This window comes from Lithobates pipiens, unplaced genomic scaffold (assembly GCF_037356315.1).
Source record: "Lithobates pipiens isolate NorthernLeopardFrog02 unplaced genomic scaffold, aLitPip1_a1.2 Scaffold_22, whole genome shotgun sequence".
NCBI classification, from domain to species: domain Eukaryota; kingdom Metazoa; phylum Chordata; class Amphibia; order Anura; family Ranidae; genus Lithobates; species Lithobates pipiens.
In genome coordinates this window covers 317,485,117-317,506,717 of record NW_027507784.1, presented here as the reverse complement: position 1 = coordinate 317,506,717, position 21,601 = coordinate 317,485,117, and the positions used below count along the sequence as shown (strand labels likewise).

Genomic DNA, 21,601 nt, shown 5'->3' with positions numbered 1-21,601 from the left:
ATCTTTCCCTCAACTCTGACCAGTTTCCCAGTCCTGACTGCTGAAAAACATCCCTGCAGCATGATGCTGCCACCACCATGTTTCACTGTGGGGATGGTGTTCTTTGGGTGATGTGATGTGTTGGGTTTGCACCAGCATTTTCTTTGAAGGCCAAAAGTTCAATTTTAGTCCCATCAGACCAGAGCACCTTCCTCCATACATTTTGGGAGTCTCCCTTGTGCCTTTTTGTTTTTTGCTGCAAGTAATGGCTTTCTTCTGGCCACTCTGCCATAAAAAAACATTGAACTAAAGGCTGTAATGTAACAAAATAGATAAAAAAAGCCAGGGGGGGGGGGGGGGCTGAATACTTTTTCAAAGAAAAATTAGCAAATTGAAAAAAAAAATAGAAGAAAAAAAAAAAAAAGCCTAAAAACACAGTTTTGCAGGTTTTCAAACAAGACTATTATAATATTATGCATGACAAACTGCCCCGTCATAGGCGGGCAGCTTGATAAAAGCTACCTGTGCTTGCTTTCACTGATGCCGTGTACACACGATCAGACTTTCCGTCAGAAAAGATCCGGCAGTACTGACGGACTTCCGGCCAAACGGGCTTGCCTACACACGAACGGACCAAAGTCCGTTCATTTTGAACGTGATGACGTACGATGGGACTAGAACAGGAAGTTCAATAGCCAATAGCTGCCCTTGTGTCGTATTTGGTCCGTTGGACCAGCATACAAACGGTTTTACCGATGGGAATGGATTCCATCAGACAGATTTGAAACATGTTCTATTTCTAGGTCCGTCTGAATTTTTGAAGAAAAGCCCACACACAATTGTAATATCCGGCAGAAGGAGTCCGTCTGACCTTTTATGCCAGACATTTGCAGCAGCAGCATGCTTTTTGTATTACCTGGCATTATGGGGTTAAAAAAACACAAATGATCCCATTATAGTACAAATACAGCAGGTAATCACTACTATAAGGGGGTTCATTTATACTGTGATGGTAATAGAGCTGCATGTCTTTTTTTTTTATCAACATTCTTCAGTGCTGGGAGATAAAGAGAAACATTGTAACATTTAGTTATTTTAGAATTTAGATCAAAAAGGGAAAACCTCTGGTTTGTAAAGGAGGTCAGTTTAACCACTTAAAGACCAAGCCTTTTTCTAACACTTGTTGCTTACAAGTTAAAATCAGTATTTTCGGCTAGGAAATTACTTAGGACCCCCAAACATTTTTTAGCAGAGACCCTAGAGAATAAAATGGTGGTTGTTGCAATATTTTATGTCACACTATTTGTGCAGTGGTCTTTCAAATGCAATTTTTGGGAAAATAAATAGGAAAAAAAAAGGAAACACTGTGCCTGGTGATCTTTGACTCCTCCCATTTGTTCTTGATGTTTTTGAGACATGTTGCTGCCATTATATTCAAAATTACCTTATTTCTTTCTTAAAATGGTACACATTTGCAGTTTAAACATTTGAGGTGTTTTCCATTTTCTTTAGTCGATAAAATATGGGTTGATGAGATTTGCAAATCATTGCATTCTGTTTTTATGTAGCCGTTACACAACATCCCAACTTTTTTGGAACTGGGGTTGTACCATATCTCTAGTTGTTCAAATCCCCACTTCTACTTTACCCTCAGAGCCTACCCATCTTGTGGTCATGCAGAATTCAAAACACTATTCAAACAAGGAAAAACGCTGCTCCAAGCGAGCAGTCACTACAGTCCGAATGCGCTGGGTGCAAGCCATGGGCCGCCACCAGTGATCGAAATAACAGCCAACAAAGACAGACTGTCCAAACCCAGAAGGTGACGCGTGCGTTTCACAATGACCTCAGTGCTTCTTCAAATACCTTGAAAAAGTACTGAAGTCAGTGTGAAACTCACGCGACACCTCCTGGTTTCAGACACTCTGTCTTTGTTAGGTGTTATTTACTATTTTTTGGAATAAAATCGTTGGAAAGTTCCTGTGATGTGCAGCCGTTCTTTTCTTACTACTACTGCCTACTGCACACTGGGCATTTAGCCGCTCTGCCTGGGATTCCAGCGATTTCATGTGAATGGAAGGCACAGGTGCACTATACAGTCCCACTGGTCTGCAAAGGACTACAAGAGGCTGGATGCTGCTGCGGCTGGATGGGGCTTGACGTTGTACCAAGAGGTACTAACTAGCGCCCAGGGACAAATGTCCGGAAGGCAGACTACTTGAATTCTGGGCGTTTCTCCCTGGGAGCATACAGCTCTACACATTGGTACCACTCGGTACATCGTCCAGCTCTGTCAAGCCACAGCAGCTTTCAACCTATTACAGACTGACAGGCAGCGAGCAGTGGGACTGAATGCCAGAACTAAGGAGAAAATCTCGCAAGCTGCCACCTTCATCACTATAATTTTTTGGGGTGTCCCAAATGCAGCAAGACAAGTTTTACGATTGGTCCTTCCCCTGCTGAATTTTTTTTGCCATTACCTGTAAGATCCACAAGCTGCTTTGTCTCCATCTACAAACATGAATTTCTGTGAAAGGCATCCTTTAAACTTGGTGGAGAAACGTGTGTAGAACTCCGGGCCACCGAGAGTCCGGACCCTTAGGTTCTGCAGAAGAAGAAAACAAAAATGTTTTACTATTTGGTTTCCCAGACAACAAGCCAGAACACAGGACTATTGTCCTCCACCATAATCTTTTAAACAATGGCTGTTCATATTTACACAAACTGTGTGCCCAAGCCCTCAATTCAGAATGTGGAACGTATTGTGTCCATAAAACACATCTTTGACAATACCAAAGAGGCAGTGATGTAGTATAACAAGAAGTCCTAACTTCATATAATAAAGCGCACCTTGTGAGCTGCTATTTATACAAAATTTCGAAATATATGCTCTATAGCTGCTGACACTTATCAGTCCCATATTCCTGTCAAATTAAAATACCAGATAGTGCAGCCTTAAGTTATACACAAACATTTGAATATAACCAAACCATTAGGCCCCTTTCACACGAACGATCAGGCCCGCCTGTCAGTTTTTCAGGCGGACCTGAACGGATGCTCCATAGGGGTCTATGGAGCGTCGGATGTCAGCGGTGACATGTCCGCTGACATCCGACCCGCTCCGATCCGAAAAAGTGCGACGGAGGAAAAAGCTATTTTTCCATCTGTCATCGGATCGGATGACGACGGACACTGCGGTCCGTCGTCATCCGATCTCCCATAGGGGAGAGCGGCGCTGTGACAGGTCTGTCCCTGCGCAGTGATGGACCCGTCGTCTTCTGCTCAGCGGAGATCGCTCGGGCGATCCCCGCTGAGCAAGCGGACATCCACGGGGCGGATCAGCACTGATCCGCCCTGTGTGAAAGGGGCCTAAATCTAACATAAAACATGAACAATCTAGGTAAGGCTCTTATATACAAGATCAATATTATTCGCTTTCCACTCGTGAATCTTCAAATTATAATTCTTGTCAACACTGTGCTCATACCATCATCGGTTGTGCTCTCACCTGAAGCAATTGACCCTACAATTAATGCATGGTCAGAAAAGGCTCATGTCTTTTTTAAATGAACAAGTGCTACACCATTATGTCACTTCAGCGGTCACCAGCCTCTTTTCAAACTTTGCCACAAGTTAATAGATGTTCTAGAAAAATCGCAGATGACTTTTCCAACTCGCTCTCCTCCTCCACTCAGCCGTATGCAAAGAAGAAAGGACTAAAATAGTGCTTTATCTATCGGATCATACTGATCTTGGTATGATCCAAAGCTTTTATAGGAAGGGGGGAGATCTGGGGTCTGATAGTCCCCAGATATCTCAGTAAGGAGGACCTGTTGCTGTCACAGGGGATATTTGCATTCCTTGTGATAGCAATTAAAAATAATGTAAAAAGGTAATGCGTAAAAATAAAGATAACATTTTAAAAAATCTGATGCACAAAGGCGAATGCACGTGTCAGTCCCTCGTCAGTATGTAGACAGCAACTGCATCACACATGTGAGGTGTCAACGTCAGATTGAGATCACTGATTCTAGCACCAGACCTGTGTAACTCCTGTGCAGATCTCAGGTGATAACCTGTAGGGGTTTTTAAAGCGTTGTTTATATTTTACAAAAAAAAAAAAAAATGGGTATTATATTGTGTTTTTGTGCACTAAAAAACATTAAAGTGTATTTTTTCGGAACAGGTTGCTTTTTTGGGAACCGCTGCGCAGATAACGTCTGACATAGGGGATTTCAGCACCCACCATTTTGTTCTCTGGGGCCTCTGCTTTAAGAAATGTTTGATGTTTGGAGTTCTGGGCGATTTTGTGGCAGAGAATGCTGATTTTTGCATGTGCGTGAGATGTGTCGGAAAAAGGCTTGGCCTTTGGGTGCTAAAGTGCTAGGGTGTGGCCCTGCCGCTGGCCACGGGTGTTGGACATGCGGACTGTCTTTTTGGCCAAGCACAATTGCCATTTGATATTGTTTTCTATAAATGACTGTGAAAGTTTAAAGCCTTAGGTTGCTGCTGTCTTTTTTCTTCTTCTCATACTTCTATAGTATGTGGATCACCACTGTCTGCTAGATCGAGCAGAAAGACAGCTGCAGGGTCTGTTTTTTCTTCATGTTTTGCTGAGGGCTCACTCTATTTTCCTTTCACACTCAAAAGACATTCCAATTTGCTCTTGTAAGGTTTGGCCCTAGTATGTGTATGTATGCATGTGAGATGGGGGCCATAGATTGTGAGCTCCATTAGGGCAGGGACTGGTGTGAAAATACAGTATATAAAGCGCTGAGTAAATTGTTGATGCTATATGGAATGCCTGTAATATATAAATTAAAAAATAATGTAAACAGCATGGATAAACTGTAAAAAAAAAAAAAAATAGTGATTTATTCATATTAATATCTTTATGCACACTTCCCCATAAAAAAAAAAAAAAAAAACACAAAACACATTGTTCAGGTGCTTATGAGTACCACAATACAAACGCTTATGTTCCCGAGGAAGTCACTTGGCCCAGTGACGAAACGTGCAAGCACAGGGCTTGCTGGATGCTGTCATCACTCTCAGAAATACAGGAAGTAACGGTATCAGAGCTGTGGTATTGATGTGGAATGCACTAGATGAAGTTTTAAAAATATAGGAGTTTGTATTGTGGTGCTCATAAGTACCTGAACAATGTAAGTGCGGTTTTTTTGGGGAAATGTGTGCATAAAGATATTAATAAACGATAACTATTTTAGTCCTTTTTTTGCAAGTGAAAGAGGAAGAGAAGAGAGAGTTGGAGAAGGCCTCTTAAAAGGAGGTTCTGTGATTTCCTAACATCGTACTTCTTTCATAATAGAGGATGACAGAGACATACAGATCCAATGTTTTTTGGCAGTTTAGTTAGGAAAATAAGTGCAGACATCTGTCTGGCTGCTCAATTAATTTTATTATTCTGTGGCTGCTCAATTTTTTTTATGTATTATTCTGTGCTATTTGTATACATATCAAATAGCATAATTTGCAGGAATTAAAAAAAAAAAAAAAAAAAAAAAAAAAAAGAAGAAGAAACAAAAACCAAGATTTGCCATCTAGGGATTTTCTAGACCACCAATGTTTCAACATGGAGTAGCAGACACTAGCCACGGGACTCTATAAAATCTCCCAAACTGGAATTGGACAAAAAGACGTAAATCACTAAATGGCGTTGGTGGTCTGCGAAGGCCACTTTTAAGAGAATCTTTTGCCAAAATCAAATTGTGGATGAAAGACGTGCCTGAGAGGAAAAAAAGGTCCACTCCACTGAATGCTTTACTACTGGAGAAATAACAGCTGAAGACCATTCAGAATGTATTTTTCAGAAGGGTCAGGTTCCTGGTCACCATTTTTGTTCAGTGGTTTCTCCTGCTGACCCCGACATTACTAAAAGACACAGCTGTGATATAGAGGGTAAGCAAAAGGAACCGTTGAATGCAGTGGGGGACTAGGAATATATGACACTCCCAGAAGTGTTGGAACCTGATTAGTCTTTGGGCATTCATTTCTCTTCTTACAGCGGCGTTTGGCGGCACAGGCAGGAAGTGAGGTCCACATTTAGAATTTCATTTTCAGCAACATCTTGTATTCAGAGCTTGATTATCCCAAAAGAGACGCTTTAATACTTTGCCATATTGTAGAACGCTGGCCATAGATTTGCGAGCAGGCACGTTTCAGGTATATGTGAAAAGCCTACCCAAGCGTAGATGAGGAGTGGGCCTACACCTCCCAGCTCTCATACTGGTGCAAAGAATATCAATCACATTTTTCAAACAGTGGTCAATCATGGGCTGTCATATTAGTACGGGTGCAAATTCTCAGCTCTTCTATCAGTAACACGAATTAAACAATCATATTCAGAGAATTTACAGAGAACTGTAATTATAAATTAAATGCACAGGCAGGTTATATATGCAGCCTTTGCTTCAAGCTTAAGCTAGCCATACACTCTTCAATTTCTCTCAATCAGCCTTATAGGCTAAATGAGAAAAATAGATAGCTTCCCCCATCCTTGCTAAACAGTATGGATGAAGGCCCCCCCCCCCCGACAGCTATTGTACTCAACAGACAGCGGAACCTGCAGCTGCTGAATATTTAAACAGTGATCTGATTGGATGTAGTCATTGTGCGGTCAATTGAAAAATTGACTTTTGTCAAGCTGGGTGATAACAGGAGGGCCACCCACACCTCAATGTGGGCCGATTCAGGAGAAATAAGTTCAGCCATGAAGGGACAACTTTAGTAGTGCAGTAGAGTTTACCTTGCTAATAGGGGTTGCCTAGCTGAAAATAATAAGCTTCTTCCTTGCATTGTCAAAAGTTTTTAGAATTAACCTCCGTAACATCTCTAAAATTCGCCCCTTTTTAACAAATGAAACCACTAAGCTGCTCATTCACTCCCTTGTTATCTCTCACCTTGACTTTTGCAACTCCCTTCTCATTGGCCTGCCTCTCGATAGGCTATCCCCTCTTCAGTCTATCATGAATGCTGCTGCCAGACTTATACAACTTACCAACGGCTTAGTGTCTGCCAACCCTCTCCTCCAATCCCTAAACTGGTTCCCAATCACCCAGCGAATTAAATTCAAAATACTAACCACAACATACAAAGCCATTCACAACTCTGCCCCAAGCTGCATCATCAATCGCATCTCCAAATATCACCCAAATCGTCCTCTCTGCTCTTCTCAAGACCTCCTACTCTCAAGCTCCCGTCTCCTCCTCCCATGCTCGTCTCCAGGATTTCTCCAGAGCCTCTCCCATCCTCTGGAACTCGCTACCTCAACCTGTCCGGCTATCCCCTACTCTTGCTACTTTCAGGCGATCCTTGAAAACTCATCTCTTCAGGAAAGCCTATCTCAGTGATGGCGAACCTTGGCACCCCAGATGCTTTGGAACTACATTTCCCATGATGCTCATGCACTCTACAGTGCTGTTGAGCATCATGGGAAATGTAGTTCCAAAACATCTGGAGTGCCAAGATTCGCCATCACTGGCCTATCACGTCTCCAACTAATCTCCTACCTCTTCCATCAGCTCATTCCCCATAGTTACAACCCTTTGTACCACCTGCCCCACCCTATTAAGCTCTTATTTAAAGCTCTTCTGAGCAGGGCCCTCTTAATTCGCTTGTATTTTATTGTATTGTCTCCCTTTTTATATCGTAAAGTGCTAAGTAAACTGTTGGCACTATATAAATCCTGAATAATAATAATAATAATTCTCTAAATGATGCAAACACTCACAGTGCTCTTGACAGCCAGAGACCCTGTGATCTTTTCCCCAGACCTTAGATCACACAATGGAATTCAAGAGCAAGGGGATCATACTTGTGGCAAGAAAAAAAAAAAAAAAAGGTACTTTCTACTTCAAATAACGGTGCTTTTAGGAACTGCTGACACATTCCCCACTGGTTCACATAAAAGAGTGAATTTAAACAGCAGGTCCATTTTGTCACATTGCACTATAGGGCTGAAAGTCAAATCAATCCAGCCAGTAAAAAAATATGCTATATACTGGTGGCCAGAGGTCTGGGTATTAAAACGCCAAGGCCTTGTTGATCTTCCCTACCGTTGCAAGTATTTGGTGCTTTAGGTGTGTCAAAAATCCTGCTCCCCCACTCTGAACGCAATAGCTATTCCTATAGCTGGCTTGTATATCCTGTGGTTATATAGGAAGAGAAGAGGGGAACAGCGTGGCATTGGAGACACCCAGGGATCAGCAACGCAGCCGAGAGTTTTAAAGACACAAAAAAGGTAAGTGTATATAGAATCATCTTTTTTTTCCCCTTTATACATTGGGGCAGTTTTACTTTTGACCTCCTGCTCTATGAGCACCTTCATCGCAACCAAGATGACCACTTAGAGTGGAGCTCTGCAAAGTTTGGCAGACCTCCTACAGTTAATTGCGTCAATTGTTGAGCAAGACAGAAATGATTAGTATAAACATGGGTAGGACACCCTCTCTTGACCTATCCACCCATTATCCATTCCACACTAGAGAGATGAGTCATACTGGTAGACAATGGGGTTACAGAGAATGCATCAATGATCCCAGCTTTAAACTGCAATAAAGAAAGATCTATTTACAGAACTCCGCAACACGATACATAGAACACCGTAGCCCCGTGTTGGGTGAGAAGCAGCTGCTGTGGACACATGCAAGCTTGTTACTGTAGCCCAGGAACAGTCAACATGCGATCGAAATGCAATGTCATAAAAATGTAACCAGACCTGAAACCGGAGTGGCCCTGCGTAATACAGCGTCCCCTCTGGCTACAGAGTTATTATTAATCTTCACATTTCTGAAGATGTCACGGACACCTCGCCATCAAAACAGTGAAGCCTTCACTAATTGATCCCAGTGAAATGCATCAGGGCAACTAAAGAGGGTAAAATCTCTTTAGCATGGACAAAGACAACATTAAAACTCAACAGTTGGTCTAACCATTCCCCACTCTATCCATAACCAAGGCAGAATATTCATAATACTAGATAGAATCGGCTCAACTATGGAACTACAGGGGACTAAAAGGCAGAATATATATTGGAAGCAGCCATGATGGCAGTTTTACTGGCGCAGCACATTTGTGAGAACGTAAATAGGACATAAGACAAATTGCTTTGTTTAGGCTTCAGGACTGCGTAGGCCAAAATTGCCAAACTCAATCCAGTGCATATGGTGTGAACAGGCCCCTGAAGCCCATACACATCAGTTTTTCTGCTGAGGTTTTCCTTCAGATTTACCAAAACCATATAATAATATGAGGTCAAACCTTAGGAGTTTCAATTTGTAGGCAATCAGGCAGACCCTTGCACTACATGGATTTGGTAAACCTGAAGGAAAAAATATTTAATTAAGTGAAATGCATGGTAAAAGAATTATTTTATTGGTGTATTAATTAGCACTCTTGCCTAGCAGTAAAAAGGTTTGCTAGTTTCAATCCCAACCACGACACTACTTGCCTGGAGTTTGCATGTTCTCCCTGTGCCCTGCGTGGGTTTTCTCTCGGGTACTCCGGTTTCCTCCAACATTCCAAAGACATGCCGGTAGGTTAATTGGCTCCTATCTAAATTAGCCCTAGTATGTGTATGTATGAATGTGAGTTAGGGACCTTAGATTTTAAGCTCCTCGAGGGTAGGGACTGATGTGAATGTATAATATATATGTAAAGGCGCTACGAAAATTGACGGCGCTATACAAGTTTCTATAATAATAATAATTTTATTGGGCATCCACCTTGTTCTCCAGCTACGAACTTGACATATAATACAAAGTAGGACATAATCTTGTTCTTTGTACTCTGACTTTCTGCACATGCGATGGTGAAGACAATTTTATTGTCCTTATGGTCTTTGTGGGTTGCCAGGCACAGTTATTCGGAAAAACAAAAGCACGTCGATTTACAGCCACCATAAATCTCTTTAGCAGAATTATTATTCTGAAGAATCTAAATTGTACTATCCCTGATCCTTCCCCTGCATAGGAAACAATTCCAACAGACCAAAAAAAAAAAAAGAAGTAAAGTAATGCAAACTAAATGGTCTGCCCACACATACAATGTTGGGGATTAGGTCGCCATTTGTCAGTTCTCTAGAAATTAGTGACATCGCTGCCAAACCCCAGCTTTACCTTCAGTCTTGTACAGGCTCACTTCCTGAGATGTATTACTCTGACTTCACTGCACACAATGAGCTTCTCACAGTGTGCATTAGAAGCTGCAGCAAGTCAGAAAGAGCAGGTTTTATTTCCTGGATGAACCAGAGCAGACAATTAAACGGGAGAGAGGGGGAGAGGGAGTGAGAGATCAAAACTGCAACAGACAGAATCTGGAGCAATTGTGCATGGCAGCTTCTATCATTCTTCATTTTTAAAGCCTTATGCCCTGTACACACGGTCGGACTTTCCAATGGAAAATGTGCAATCAGATCGTGCTGTCGGAAAATCTGATCGTGTGTGGTCTCCATCTGACTTTTTTCATCGGAATTTCCGACCCACAAAGTTTGAGAGCTGGATCTAAAATTTCCCTACAACAAAATCCGATCATTTCAATTCCGATCATGTGTAGACAATTCCGACTGAGAAAGTGCCACGCATGCTCAGAATAAATTACGAGCTGAAAGCTATTGGCTACTGCCCTTTATATAGTCCCGTCGTATGTGGTTTACGCCACCTCGTTCTGAACGATCCGATTTTCCGATCACTTTGTGCGACCGTGTGTATGCAAGAGAAGTTTGGGCCAAAATCCGTCGGAAAAAAAAAAAAATCAGACGGATTTTGTTGTTGGAATGTTCGACCGGGTGTACAGGGCATAAGTGAACAAGCTAAAGATAGAAGTTGATTGGTGGTCATGCAAAACTGCTCCAGAGTCTGTCTGCTCCAGCTTTGATCAATTCCCCCAAAAGAGTAACAGATGAATGGCATAATCCAAACGGTAATAACAAGAGACATAAGACCCAATTAACAAATAAAGGTCTATAGCAGGGCTTGACAAATTTGCTTTAAATCTAATTTTTTTTTTTTTTTTTTTTTATTTAAAAAAAATTTAACAACTTTAGTTAGGCTCGGTTCACACAGGGGCGACTTGTCCAGGTGACTTCGCCGCCTGACAAGTCGCCCCCGTTCTGTACTACGGAACCGTTCTAATAGGAGCGACTCGAGTCGCTCCGACTTAGAAAAAAGGTTCCTGTACTACTTTTGCGGCGACTTCGGGCGACTTGCATTGACTTCTATACAGAAGTCGTTTTGCAAGTCGCCGCTGAGGTCGCGGCGCTGCAAGTCGTGCCGCGTCCTGTGTGAACCGAGCCTTAGCCTTACGCAGGAGGTCTGGTGTTAGAATCATTGTTCTCATTCCAGCGTGCACGGCAATACATAACGTGTATTGCAATCAATGTTTTCCAATGTAGGCACCCCAACACGTGCATTTACGTTTGTATGTGTGTATATGTGGGGGTAGGGAAGCCTTATGGATTTTATGTGCTTGAATGGAACTTAAATTTTTTTTTGCGTTGTAAAAATGATTTACATTTTTTTTCCCCATCACATACATTGCCTTGAAAAAGTATTCATACCCCTCAAACCCCCTCCACATTTTGTCATGTTACAACCAAAAACGTAAATGTATTTTATTGGGATTTTATGTGATGGACCAACACAAAGTGGCACATAATTGTAAAGTGGAAGGAAAATGATTAATGGTTTTCAACGTTTTTTTTTACAAATATATATCTGAAGAGTGTGGCGTGCATTTGTAGTCAGCCCCCCTGAGTCAATACTTTGTAGAACCACCTTTCACTGCAATTACAGCTGCAAGACTTTGGGGATGTCTCTACCAGATCTAGAGAGTGAAATATCTGCCCATTCTTCTTTTCAAGATAGCTCTGTCAGATTGGAAGAGGGAGCGTCTGAATAGTATGAATATGCTTTGATATAAACCATTCCATTGTAGCTCTGGCTGTATGTTTAGGGTTGTTGTCCTTCTGGAAGGTGAACCTCCGCCCCAGTGTAAAATCTTTTGCAGACTAACAGGTTTTCTACTAAGATTGCCCTGTTTTGGCTCCATCCATCTTCCCATCAACTGTGACCATCTTCCCTGTTCCTGCTGAAGAAAAGCATCCCACAACATGATGCTGCCACCACCACCATGTTTTGCAGTGGGGATGGTCTGTTCAGGGTGATGTAAAGTGTTAGTTTTCTCCCACACACACAGGGTTTTGCTTTTAGGCCAAAAAGTTCAATTTTGGTCTCATCTGACCAGAGCACCTTCTTTCACATGTTTGCGGTGTCCTCCACATGGCTTCTCACAAACTGCAAACGGGACTTCTTATGGCTTTTTGCCACTCTTCCATGAAGGCCAGATTTGTGGCGTGAACGCCTAATGCAGGCCATGCATGCTCGAATTTTGAACAAATTTTCTTTTCAAAATCAGAAAGTTTTCTTTTTTGTGATCCAATGATGCCACCATTGATTTTCGAAATTTGGCTGACCAAGCCTTCAATTTCACCTCATGCTGCTACAGAAAATAATTTTCGTGGCCGGGAAGCTTCTTTTCTCTCCGTAAATTTTCTTTTCTTATTACATTTCTTGCACGATTCTCCCATTATTGATTAGAAAATCGCTTGTTTTTCAAAAATTTTCCAACATGTCCGATTCCTCAAATTTGATTTCCGCACGAAAATCGCCTGTTGCTGCAGCCCACTAATGGTGCGAAATTCATACGAAAATTCTTAGATAAGAGTTTTGAAAGAAAATTATTTCGAAATTCGAACCACGTATGGCCGGCATAAGTTGTCCTGTGGACAGGTTCTCCCGTCTGAGCTGTGGATCTCTGCAGCTCCTCAGGAGTTACTATGGGCCTCTTGGCTGCTTCTCTGATGAATGCTCTCCTTGCCCGGCCTGCCAGTTTAGGTGGACGGCTATGTCTTGGTAGGTTTGCAGTTGTGCCATACTTACTTACATTGCTCCATGAGATGTTCAAAGCTTGGGATATTTCTTTATAACCCAACCCTGCTTTAAACTTCTCCACAACTTTATCCCTGACCCGTCTGGTGTGTTCTTTGGCCTTCATGATGCGGTTTGTTCACCAAGGTTCTCTAACAAACCTCTGGAGGCTTCACAGAACAGCTGTATTTATACTGAGATTAAATTAAACACAGGGGGACTCTATTTACTAAATAGGTGACTTCTGAAGGCAATTGATTCCACTAGATTTTAGTTAGGGGTATCAGAGTAAAGGGGGCTGAATACAAATGCACGCCACACTTTAGATATTTGTAAAAAAATGTTGAAAAACATTTTAAAATTTTCCTTCCACTTCAGTTATGTCCCACTTTGTGTTGGTCTGTCACATAAAATCCCAATAAAATAAATTTACATTTTTGGTTGTAACTTGACAAAACGTGGAAAATTTCAAGGGATATGAATACTTTTTCAAGGTACTGTAGGTGACAGTCTACTATGCAGCAACTTTTTTGGTGACCGGTTCTCTTTAATGAGACATCCAGGGACCCTGGATAGCTCACCTGTGCTCTACTGAATGTACAGCAATGCAATGCAGATCACACTGCATTACATTCTTTCCCGGCCTTGATGGCCATGAAACTGTCAATGGGGACCTGGAAGTGACATCATACATGTCATCAACAAGTCTGTTGGTCAGCTCTCCTCCCTCCCCTCTACCCCATGGCAACTGCTATGCCAGTCCCGGGCATGCAGATGGGCAAGTGGAACCTGGGATACATATTTAGGGGCAAGCAGGGTGTGTGGAACAGCCGATTTATCCTCAAGGCGCTCACCATTGGCGGTGATGCTCTGTCCTCGTCCAGCCCAATCACCCGAGAGCAGAGTGCTGACAGCCCGCTACACCCACATTGCCCCGACTGAAACAGAGCCACCCACCTCTGCACAGGGCCCACCCCTGACATCTGATCCACCCCCGGACAGGGGACACACCTAATCTCGGCCAATCAGCTACACAGCTCGGCCCCAGGAGATGGGGATCGCCTCCGACACCCGCTCAGCTTGAAGAGTGTGAGCTGGTGTCAGCAGTGAATGGGCTGAGAAAAGCCCAGGCTTCAGGGTGCAATTTCTATTTGCAATAGCGACTTGGCACCTGGGATTTGTTGAGCCCTGGTCTGAAGCATGAATGATACACATTGACCTCAGAGGAAGGAAGCATGTAAGCTCACGCTCAAGATTAAAAGGCTTTCTCTTGCCACTATTTCCAGTGATTTCATAGGTTACATCTCTCTTAAAAAAATACAGACGAAGCACACACTTTAGCCATTACTCTGTCTACACATAATAAGTGCTGTCAATTTAAATACCAGCAAGGTACTGAGATTTAGAGTGCTATGGTTTAACTGAACAGCTGCCATTTTTTGAAGCCTCGTGAAACAGAGATCTATTTTTTTAGCGATCAGAGAGATAAAAATGCCATCTCAGACCACAAATGGACTGCTTTTCCTGTGAATGGATATGACACATATCCTAACATTTCCTCTGCAAAGACTTGCAGGTGACATCAAAAGGTGTGAAGAATGTGACCGGTCAATGCACATCATTAAGGCTGACACCACACAATGATTGCTTTCAATATAACCCTTGGCATGCTAAATGTCAGTAGATAATTACAAAGCCAATATTAACCCATTACAGCTGGGGAAGGGTTTTTAAAACTGCACAGTTTTTTTTTTTTTTTCTAATTTTCACTGCCCCAGTATAAAAAACACATCAAAACTGCTTCAAGCAGAACTTGCTGGGAAGGCCATGGGAGGTTTTGCCAACCCTGCAATCTTCTTGTGTTCTTCTGGACTGCCGTTTTGTGTGGGTGTATCTCCCACGCATACACGCTTGAGATCATCTGATCAGCCATAGCATTTATTACCACCTCCCTTATCATGACCCAAGACCGAATATTGAATAGGTCCTTTTTTCCTGCCAAAACAGCCCTGACCCATTGAGGCATGGACTCCAGTAGACAAAGCATCACACTGCTTCCACCGACTTGTCTTCTTGCCATAGTACCAAGATGCACTATCTCTTCCCCAGGTAAGCGATGCACAGACCCCCCCCCCCCCCGGGTATTCACCTTATGTAAGAGGAAATGTGCCCGTGGTCCAGTCCTGATACATGCCAGCTGTAAGCACTTTTGGCTGCGGGCACAGGTGGTACGAGTAGAAAGGCACTCTGCCCAGTCTGCAGCTATACAGCCCCATACATAAACTGTGATGCACAGTGTCTTGCGACACCTTTCTATTGGAGCTAGCATTAACTTAATCAGCAATCTTCTATTGGATCAGACTACACGGGTCAGGCCTTCACCCCCCTCATGCATCAATGAGCTTTGACTGCCCAAAACCCTGTCACCGGTTCACCAGTTTCCTTCCTTGGAACACTGCAGACCAGGAACATCCCACAAGAGCTGTAGTTTTGGAGAGCCAGTCATTACAATTTGGCCCTTGTCAAAGTCGCTTAAATCCTTACGCTTACCCATTTTTCTGCTTTCAACACATCAACTTCAGGGACAACATATTCACTTGTCTATATCCTATCCATTCTCAGATGCCATCATCACAAGCAAATCAAAGCTGTTCACTTTACCAGTGGTCATAACGTTATGGCTGATCAATCAATGTACATTATGCGATTCAGTTCTCGGAATCTTACACATGACAGAGGACTGAGGGTGCACACTGTGCAATTGTCAAAACACTGCATACAACAGAATCAAAAAATGCTCTAAGAAAAGGCAAACTTTTTATTTGGCAGAAGAGACAAAAGGGTTGGATTTACTACGACTGGAGAAATGCGGGTGCAGCTGTGCATGGTAGCCAATCGGCTTCTAACTTCAGCTTGTTCAATTAAGCTTTGACAAAAAAACCTGGAAGCTGACCTAATAGTCACTGTGGTAGGATTCATATTAAATGTACAGTTTAATTGTTCCCCATACTATCCTTCTGTCATTTGAAAGCCTTCATCAAAGAGGGTCAATAATGGGCAGCGTGTGCATCTAGTATCAAGATCCAGCTTTTGGTGAAAACCACTAATCTGCGCTAAAAATCATGATGGCCTATCATGGTGATCATATAAAGTTTGTTAAACTTGCCGACTCCAACCATAAAGCCTCATGCACGCTGGATGTTTGCCCAGCTTTTCTAAACCTCTTTCTCCTTGCAGGAGAAAAGTAGTGTCAAAAATGCACTTAATTTTTGCAAATGCGTTTAGATGCAGCAATCGCTTGGGCTTTTATTAATTTCACTGTCCAGAATATTAATTTAATTTATTAATGACACTGAAATGAACAGCCATGTGCTTGATGCACCTAGTGCTTACGGTGCTTCTAAACACCAGTAAAACCGCGCGTGTGTGTGTTACAATTTTGAAAAAATAAATAAATAAATAAAACACACACAATATTTTGTACTTTTTGCTATAATAAATATCCCCATTTTATTTTTAAAAAAAAAAAAGCTACATTTCTCCGTTTAGGATATGTCTTCTACATATTTTTGGTAAAAAAATAAATAAAATCGCAATAAGCATATATTGGTTTGCGCAAACGTTATAGCGTCTATAAAATAGGGGATAGATTTAAACCATTTTTATTACTTTTTTTTTTTTTTTTTACTAGTAATGACAGCGATCTGTGATTTTTATTGTGACATTATGGCGGACACATCGGACAAATTTGGGATCATTGGTATTTATACAGCCATCAATACTATAAAAATGCATTGATTACTGTAAAACAGTCACTGGCAGTGAAGGGGTTAACACTAGGGGCAATCAAGGGGTTAACTGTGTTCCCTTGGAGGGGATTCTAACTGTAGGGGGAGGGAAATGACTGGAGGAAGTGACAGATCGTGGTTTCTAGCTAATTGGAACACACAATCTGTCACTCCTCTAAGAACAGAACAGGCAAGTCTGTTTTTACACACAATTGTCCCTGTTCTGCGTCACCTGCTCACGATCGCTCGTGGCTGGCGGTCATCACGACCGCCGGCCACGAGCACTGGCACCCCAGTTGTGCAGCGGGCGCGGGCGCTTGCTATCCCGTTTCCATGACCTGACATATAGCTACAACTGTTTGTGGGATTGTGCCAACCTACCGCAGTAAAGTTACGACGGCTGGTCGGCAAGCTGTTAAAGTGGAAGTTTTTTTTTTTTTTTACTTGTACCTGCAGGTAATCCAATAATAAGGCTTATCTGTAGGTACAGTGAATGTCTTCTAAACTTGCACTGTTTAGGAGATATTTTTACTGCATGTAGCCGGTGATATGACTGGCAAATGCGCTCTGAAGGGCTGGCATACCCGTGCCCCCCCCCCCCCCCTTCGTGCCGCTGTCTGAGATTCCTGTGCACATGCGTGGGAGTGATGTCGGCGTGGCCAGACAGCCATAGGATGCAAACCTGGAAGGAACGCCAAGTGAACATGGAAGCCCTGTCAGCAGTAACAGCGTGCCGCTGGAGGGCTTCATTCTAAGGCAAGCATTTCATAATGTGCTAGTTTGTAATGTATACTAGTACATGATTATTATTATATTTTTTGGAAATAAGGGGTTAAAGGAATGGCGGGGCAGTTGCCGATACTGTACCCGGCATATCCAAACCTACAAGATAGTCCATAAACGCCAGACATTCTCGGTACTTGATAATAAATGTCAGTCAAATATAATAAAAAAATATACAAAAGTTTAATAGCCAAAAAATATATACAAACATGTAAACATTTCATGAAATAAAACCATATCCACTACAAACAATTTCTAACGGGTTTCCCCTTAGGATTTATGTTGGAGTGGAATGACAACGTTCCTAGAGGTACGTTGACATTCCACTCCAACATAAATCCTAAGGGGAAACCCGTTAGAAATTGTTTGTTTGTAGTGGATATGGTTTTATTTCATGAAATGTTTACATGTTTGTATATATTATTATTAAACTTTTGTATATATTTTTTTATTATATTTGAGTGACATTTATTATCAAGTACCAACATAGTCCATAAACTCCAGACAATCTTGTAGGTTTGGATATGCCGGGTACAGTATCGGCAACTGCCCCACCATTCCTATAACCCCTTGTTTCCAAAAAATGTATTGATTCGGATGATGGTACACTCATTTTTTTGGGATTTAATGTTTATTTGAGGCTAAAAACTTACCTTATTGCTATTATTATACAGTATTTATATAGTGCCAACAGTTTACGCAGCTCTTTGTAACTTGAGGGTAGACAGTACAAATACAATACACTTTAATACAGTAGGAATCAGAGGGCCCTGCTCATTAGAGCTTACAATCGAATTATGTTTACTACCACTTTAAGGGGTTCTTAGATTTCAGGAAAAAAACAAACAAACAAACAAACAAAAAAAAAAACACGCCTCTAAAAGTGCCGATTAAAACACCTAGTGTGCATGAGGCCTTAATACATGGTTCGAATTTCAGACAGTGCACGCTGATTCTAACTGTTAATATACCCCGGATAAGGAATTCACTCAACAACACTGGTCTCCGTACATTGCTGTGACCAGCCACATCTCCTGGAGTTGTTTCTGCGTTTGCAGGCTCCTGCACTATGATTGCCCGGACCCGAAATTGCACGCGGGAGCCGCCGGTCATGGCAAAGCTCTTGAAGAAAAGGGCACGAGCGGGCAGTTTCTTCAGTGCGCATGTGCCAATGACATATTCACTGTATCCGCATGTGCCAATCTCCTAACCTGTGCAAGCTTAAGAGATATTCACGCTACCTACAGGTAAGCCTTATTATAGGCTTACCTGTAGGTAAAAATGGTGCAACAGAGTTTACAACCACTTTAAGGCTGCATTCACACCTGAGCTTTTTGTTTTCAGACAGAAAGTCATGCGTTTTTACTGCGATTTTTACCGCTTTTTTTGCCTTGATTTTGCACAATGTAAAAAGCTGAAAAATGCATGTAATCTGCCCAAACAGAAACTACTTTTTTGAGCTTCGGGAGTTTTGCTTCAGGTGACAAAACGCTCAGATGTGAACAGGTGCCATTGAAATGAATGGGATTTTGCTTGTTGGGCGTTTTACAAGCTGCAAACACTCAGGTGTGATGCAGCCTTAAGAAGTGACGTTGATCTTATTAAGGCTCCATGCACACTGAAGCTCATAAAAAACGCCCAATTTTGGGAGTTTGGGCATTTTTTTAATAGCCCATAAACTCCCCTCTATGTTATCCTATGTGTCCATGCATACATGGATGTTTGTTGGTTGTTTATCAGCAGTGGAGGTTATGGGCTGTTTTCTGAACTCCCTAAAATCTCGTTCAGGAGTTGTTTTTCTGACCACAAAAAAAACTCCAAACGCTGATAAACGTCAAAACGCTCAAAAACTTGGCTCACCAGCATTTGTTTTTGATCCATTGAAAAAAGAAAAAAAAAAAAAAACAACATTTTATAAAATTATATATATAGGTCTAAGACGTTTACTAAAATAATGGGGTTAAAAAAAAACTAAAATTAGCCCTTTAAAGTAGAAAAAAAGCAGATAATCACTACTGTATTTTTACTGTAGAACAGTGAGTAATATTTACAGTAGCAGGGCCGGCGCTACCACTAGGCGGACTAGGCAACCGCCTAGGGCGCCCGGCCGCTGGTTATTTTATTCCTGGCTGGCTGCACTGTCCTTGCTGCAACTACTACTGTGCCAGTGCCAAGCAACAGCGGAATAGAGGATGGATGGAGGATGGATGCAGCATGCATCATCATGGGATACAGCAGGGCGACGTCGGCGGTGTGGCACTTGAAGGCCACTCTCTGAGCTTGGGGTCAGGTGCGCGCAGCCTGGGCTAGCTGGAACAGGAAGAGAAGAGGCACCACTCCACACGAGGCAGGTACACAGGCTGGCAAATACAGTTGGTGCCAGCAACAGGTTACTGGTGTGACCGTGAGGTAAGCAAAAAACTGTTGCTTTCTCTCTATTAGGCCCCTTTCACGCTGGGGCGGTTTTCAGGTGCTACAGTGCTAAAAATAGCACCTGTATAGCGCCTGAAAAAATCGGCCCCTTTCACTCCAGTGTGAAAGCCAGAGGGTTTTCACACTGGAGCGGTGCACTAGCAGGACGGTGAAAAAAGTCCTGCTAGCCGCATATTCGGAGCGGTGAAACCGCTCCTACCTATTGAAATCAATGGGGGAGCACGGCTATACCGCCGGCAAAGCGCCACTGCAGCGGCGCTTTGTGGGCGGTTTTAACCCTTTTTCGGCCGTTAAACGCAGACCGCCGCTAAAACAATGGTAAATCACTGCTAAAAATAGCAGCGCTTTGCCGCCGACGCCCGCACCGCCCCAGAGTAAAAGGGGCCTTAATGAGAATAACATTATGTGAATGTGATGACCATGACATTTAATTTTAAAATGTGCGTGTATATATATCAATTATGTTGACTGATCTGCCAAATGTCCCCCCAAGTCTGCAATTTATGGGCACTGGTGAGGCGGAATTGTTGAGCGCTGGTGAAGCGGTATTCTGGGGGTGGAGTCAGGGGCGGGGCCAATGGGGGGCGGCAAAATTAGGTTTCGCCTAGGGTGCCAAAAATCCTTGCACCAGCCCTGTACAGTAGCGATTATTTGCTCTTTTTGTACTATAATAGGCTAATTATTTTTTTTTTTTTAACCCCATTATGTTACTGGCCGATTAATTGATTATGAAAACAATAATCGATTCATTTCATAATCGATTAGTTGTTTCAGCCCATATTATATATATATATATAATTTTTTTTTCCTTTCTCTCTAATATGAGATAGATAGAAAGATCTATAGAGAGGGAGATCAATAGACAGATTTATATATATATATATATATATATATATATATATATATATATATATATATATATATATATATATATATATATATATATATATATATATATATATATACACATACATACATATACATACATACACACACACACACACACACACACACACATACATATACACACATATATATACACACACACACACTTTCTAGATATAGATATATAGCGAGAGAGAGGATATATATATCTCAATATCAAAAATGTTTAAAAAAAAATAAAAAAAATTTGAAAGACTGCAAAGCTACTGCCGTTTTAATAACATTATTTTAACGTCCAGTGTGTAAGGCAGGGGTCTCCAAAATACGGCACTCCAGTTGTTAAGGAACTACAATTCCCATCATGCCTTGTCAGGTCTGTGAATGTCAGAGTTTGGCAAAGCCTCATGGGATGTGTAGTTTCTCAACAGCTGGAAGGCCGTAGTTTGGAGATCCCTGGTGTAAGGGGTCTAAGGGAAGAAAACAGTCTGTGTTATTGTCAGGTTAGATGACACATACTGACAGTGATACATTAGGCCTGGGCATTTAGGTGTTTGACCAGAAAGAGGTTAATAATATGTCATCTTCATCAGTGACTGCTACACTTTAATTTCTGGCACAATGAGGATATCTTCACAAGTCCCCAATGCCGCAGGCTTCCCCAAAGGCTTGTGTGAGCTCTAGATTTCCCAAGTAAAAAACAGCATCTAATCTGACGCCTGGAGCACGATTGCATGACACTTAAGACAAAAAGTCAAAGAGTAACATTTCAGACAATAAACGCGCTTTGTG

At 42.1% G+C, this 21,601-nt stretch overlaps 2 protein-coding genes across 3 annotated transcripts in view; one reads left to right on the top strand and one right to left on the bottom strand.

The window, feature by feature from the left end:
* Positions 1-21,601, top strand: part of SLC5A10 (solute carrier family 5 member 10) — a 217,596-nt gene that overhangs the window by 69,774 nt on the left and 126,221 nt on the right. The gene's annotated exons all lie outside the window — the stretch shown is intronic.
* FAM83G (family with sequence similarity 83 member G) overlaps positions 1-21,601 on the bottom strand; it is a 92,808-nt gene that overhangs the window by 14,861 nt on the left and 56,346 nt on the right. For both annotated transcript variants that reach the window (XM_077449431.1, XM_077449432.1), the window contains exon 3: positions 2,460-2,584. In XM_077449431.1, the coding sequence (XP_077305557.1) occupies positions 2,460-2,584 (125 nt within the window). The remainder of the gene's footprint in view (positions 1-2,459; positions 2,585-21,601) is intronic.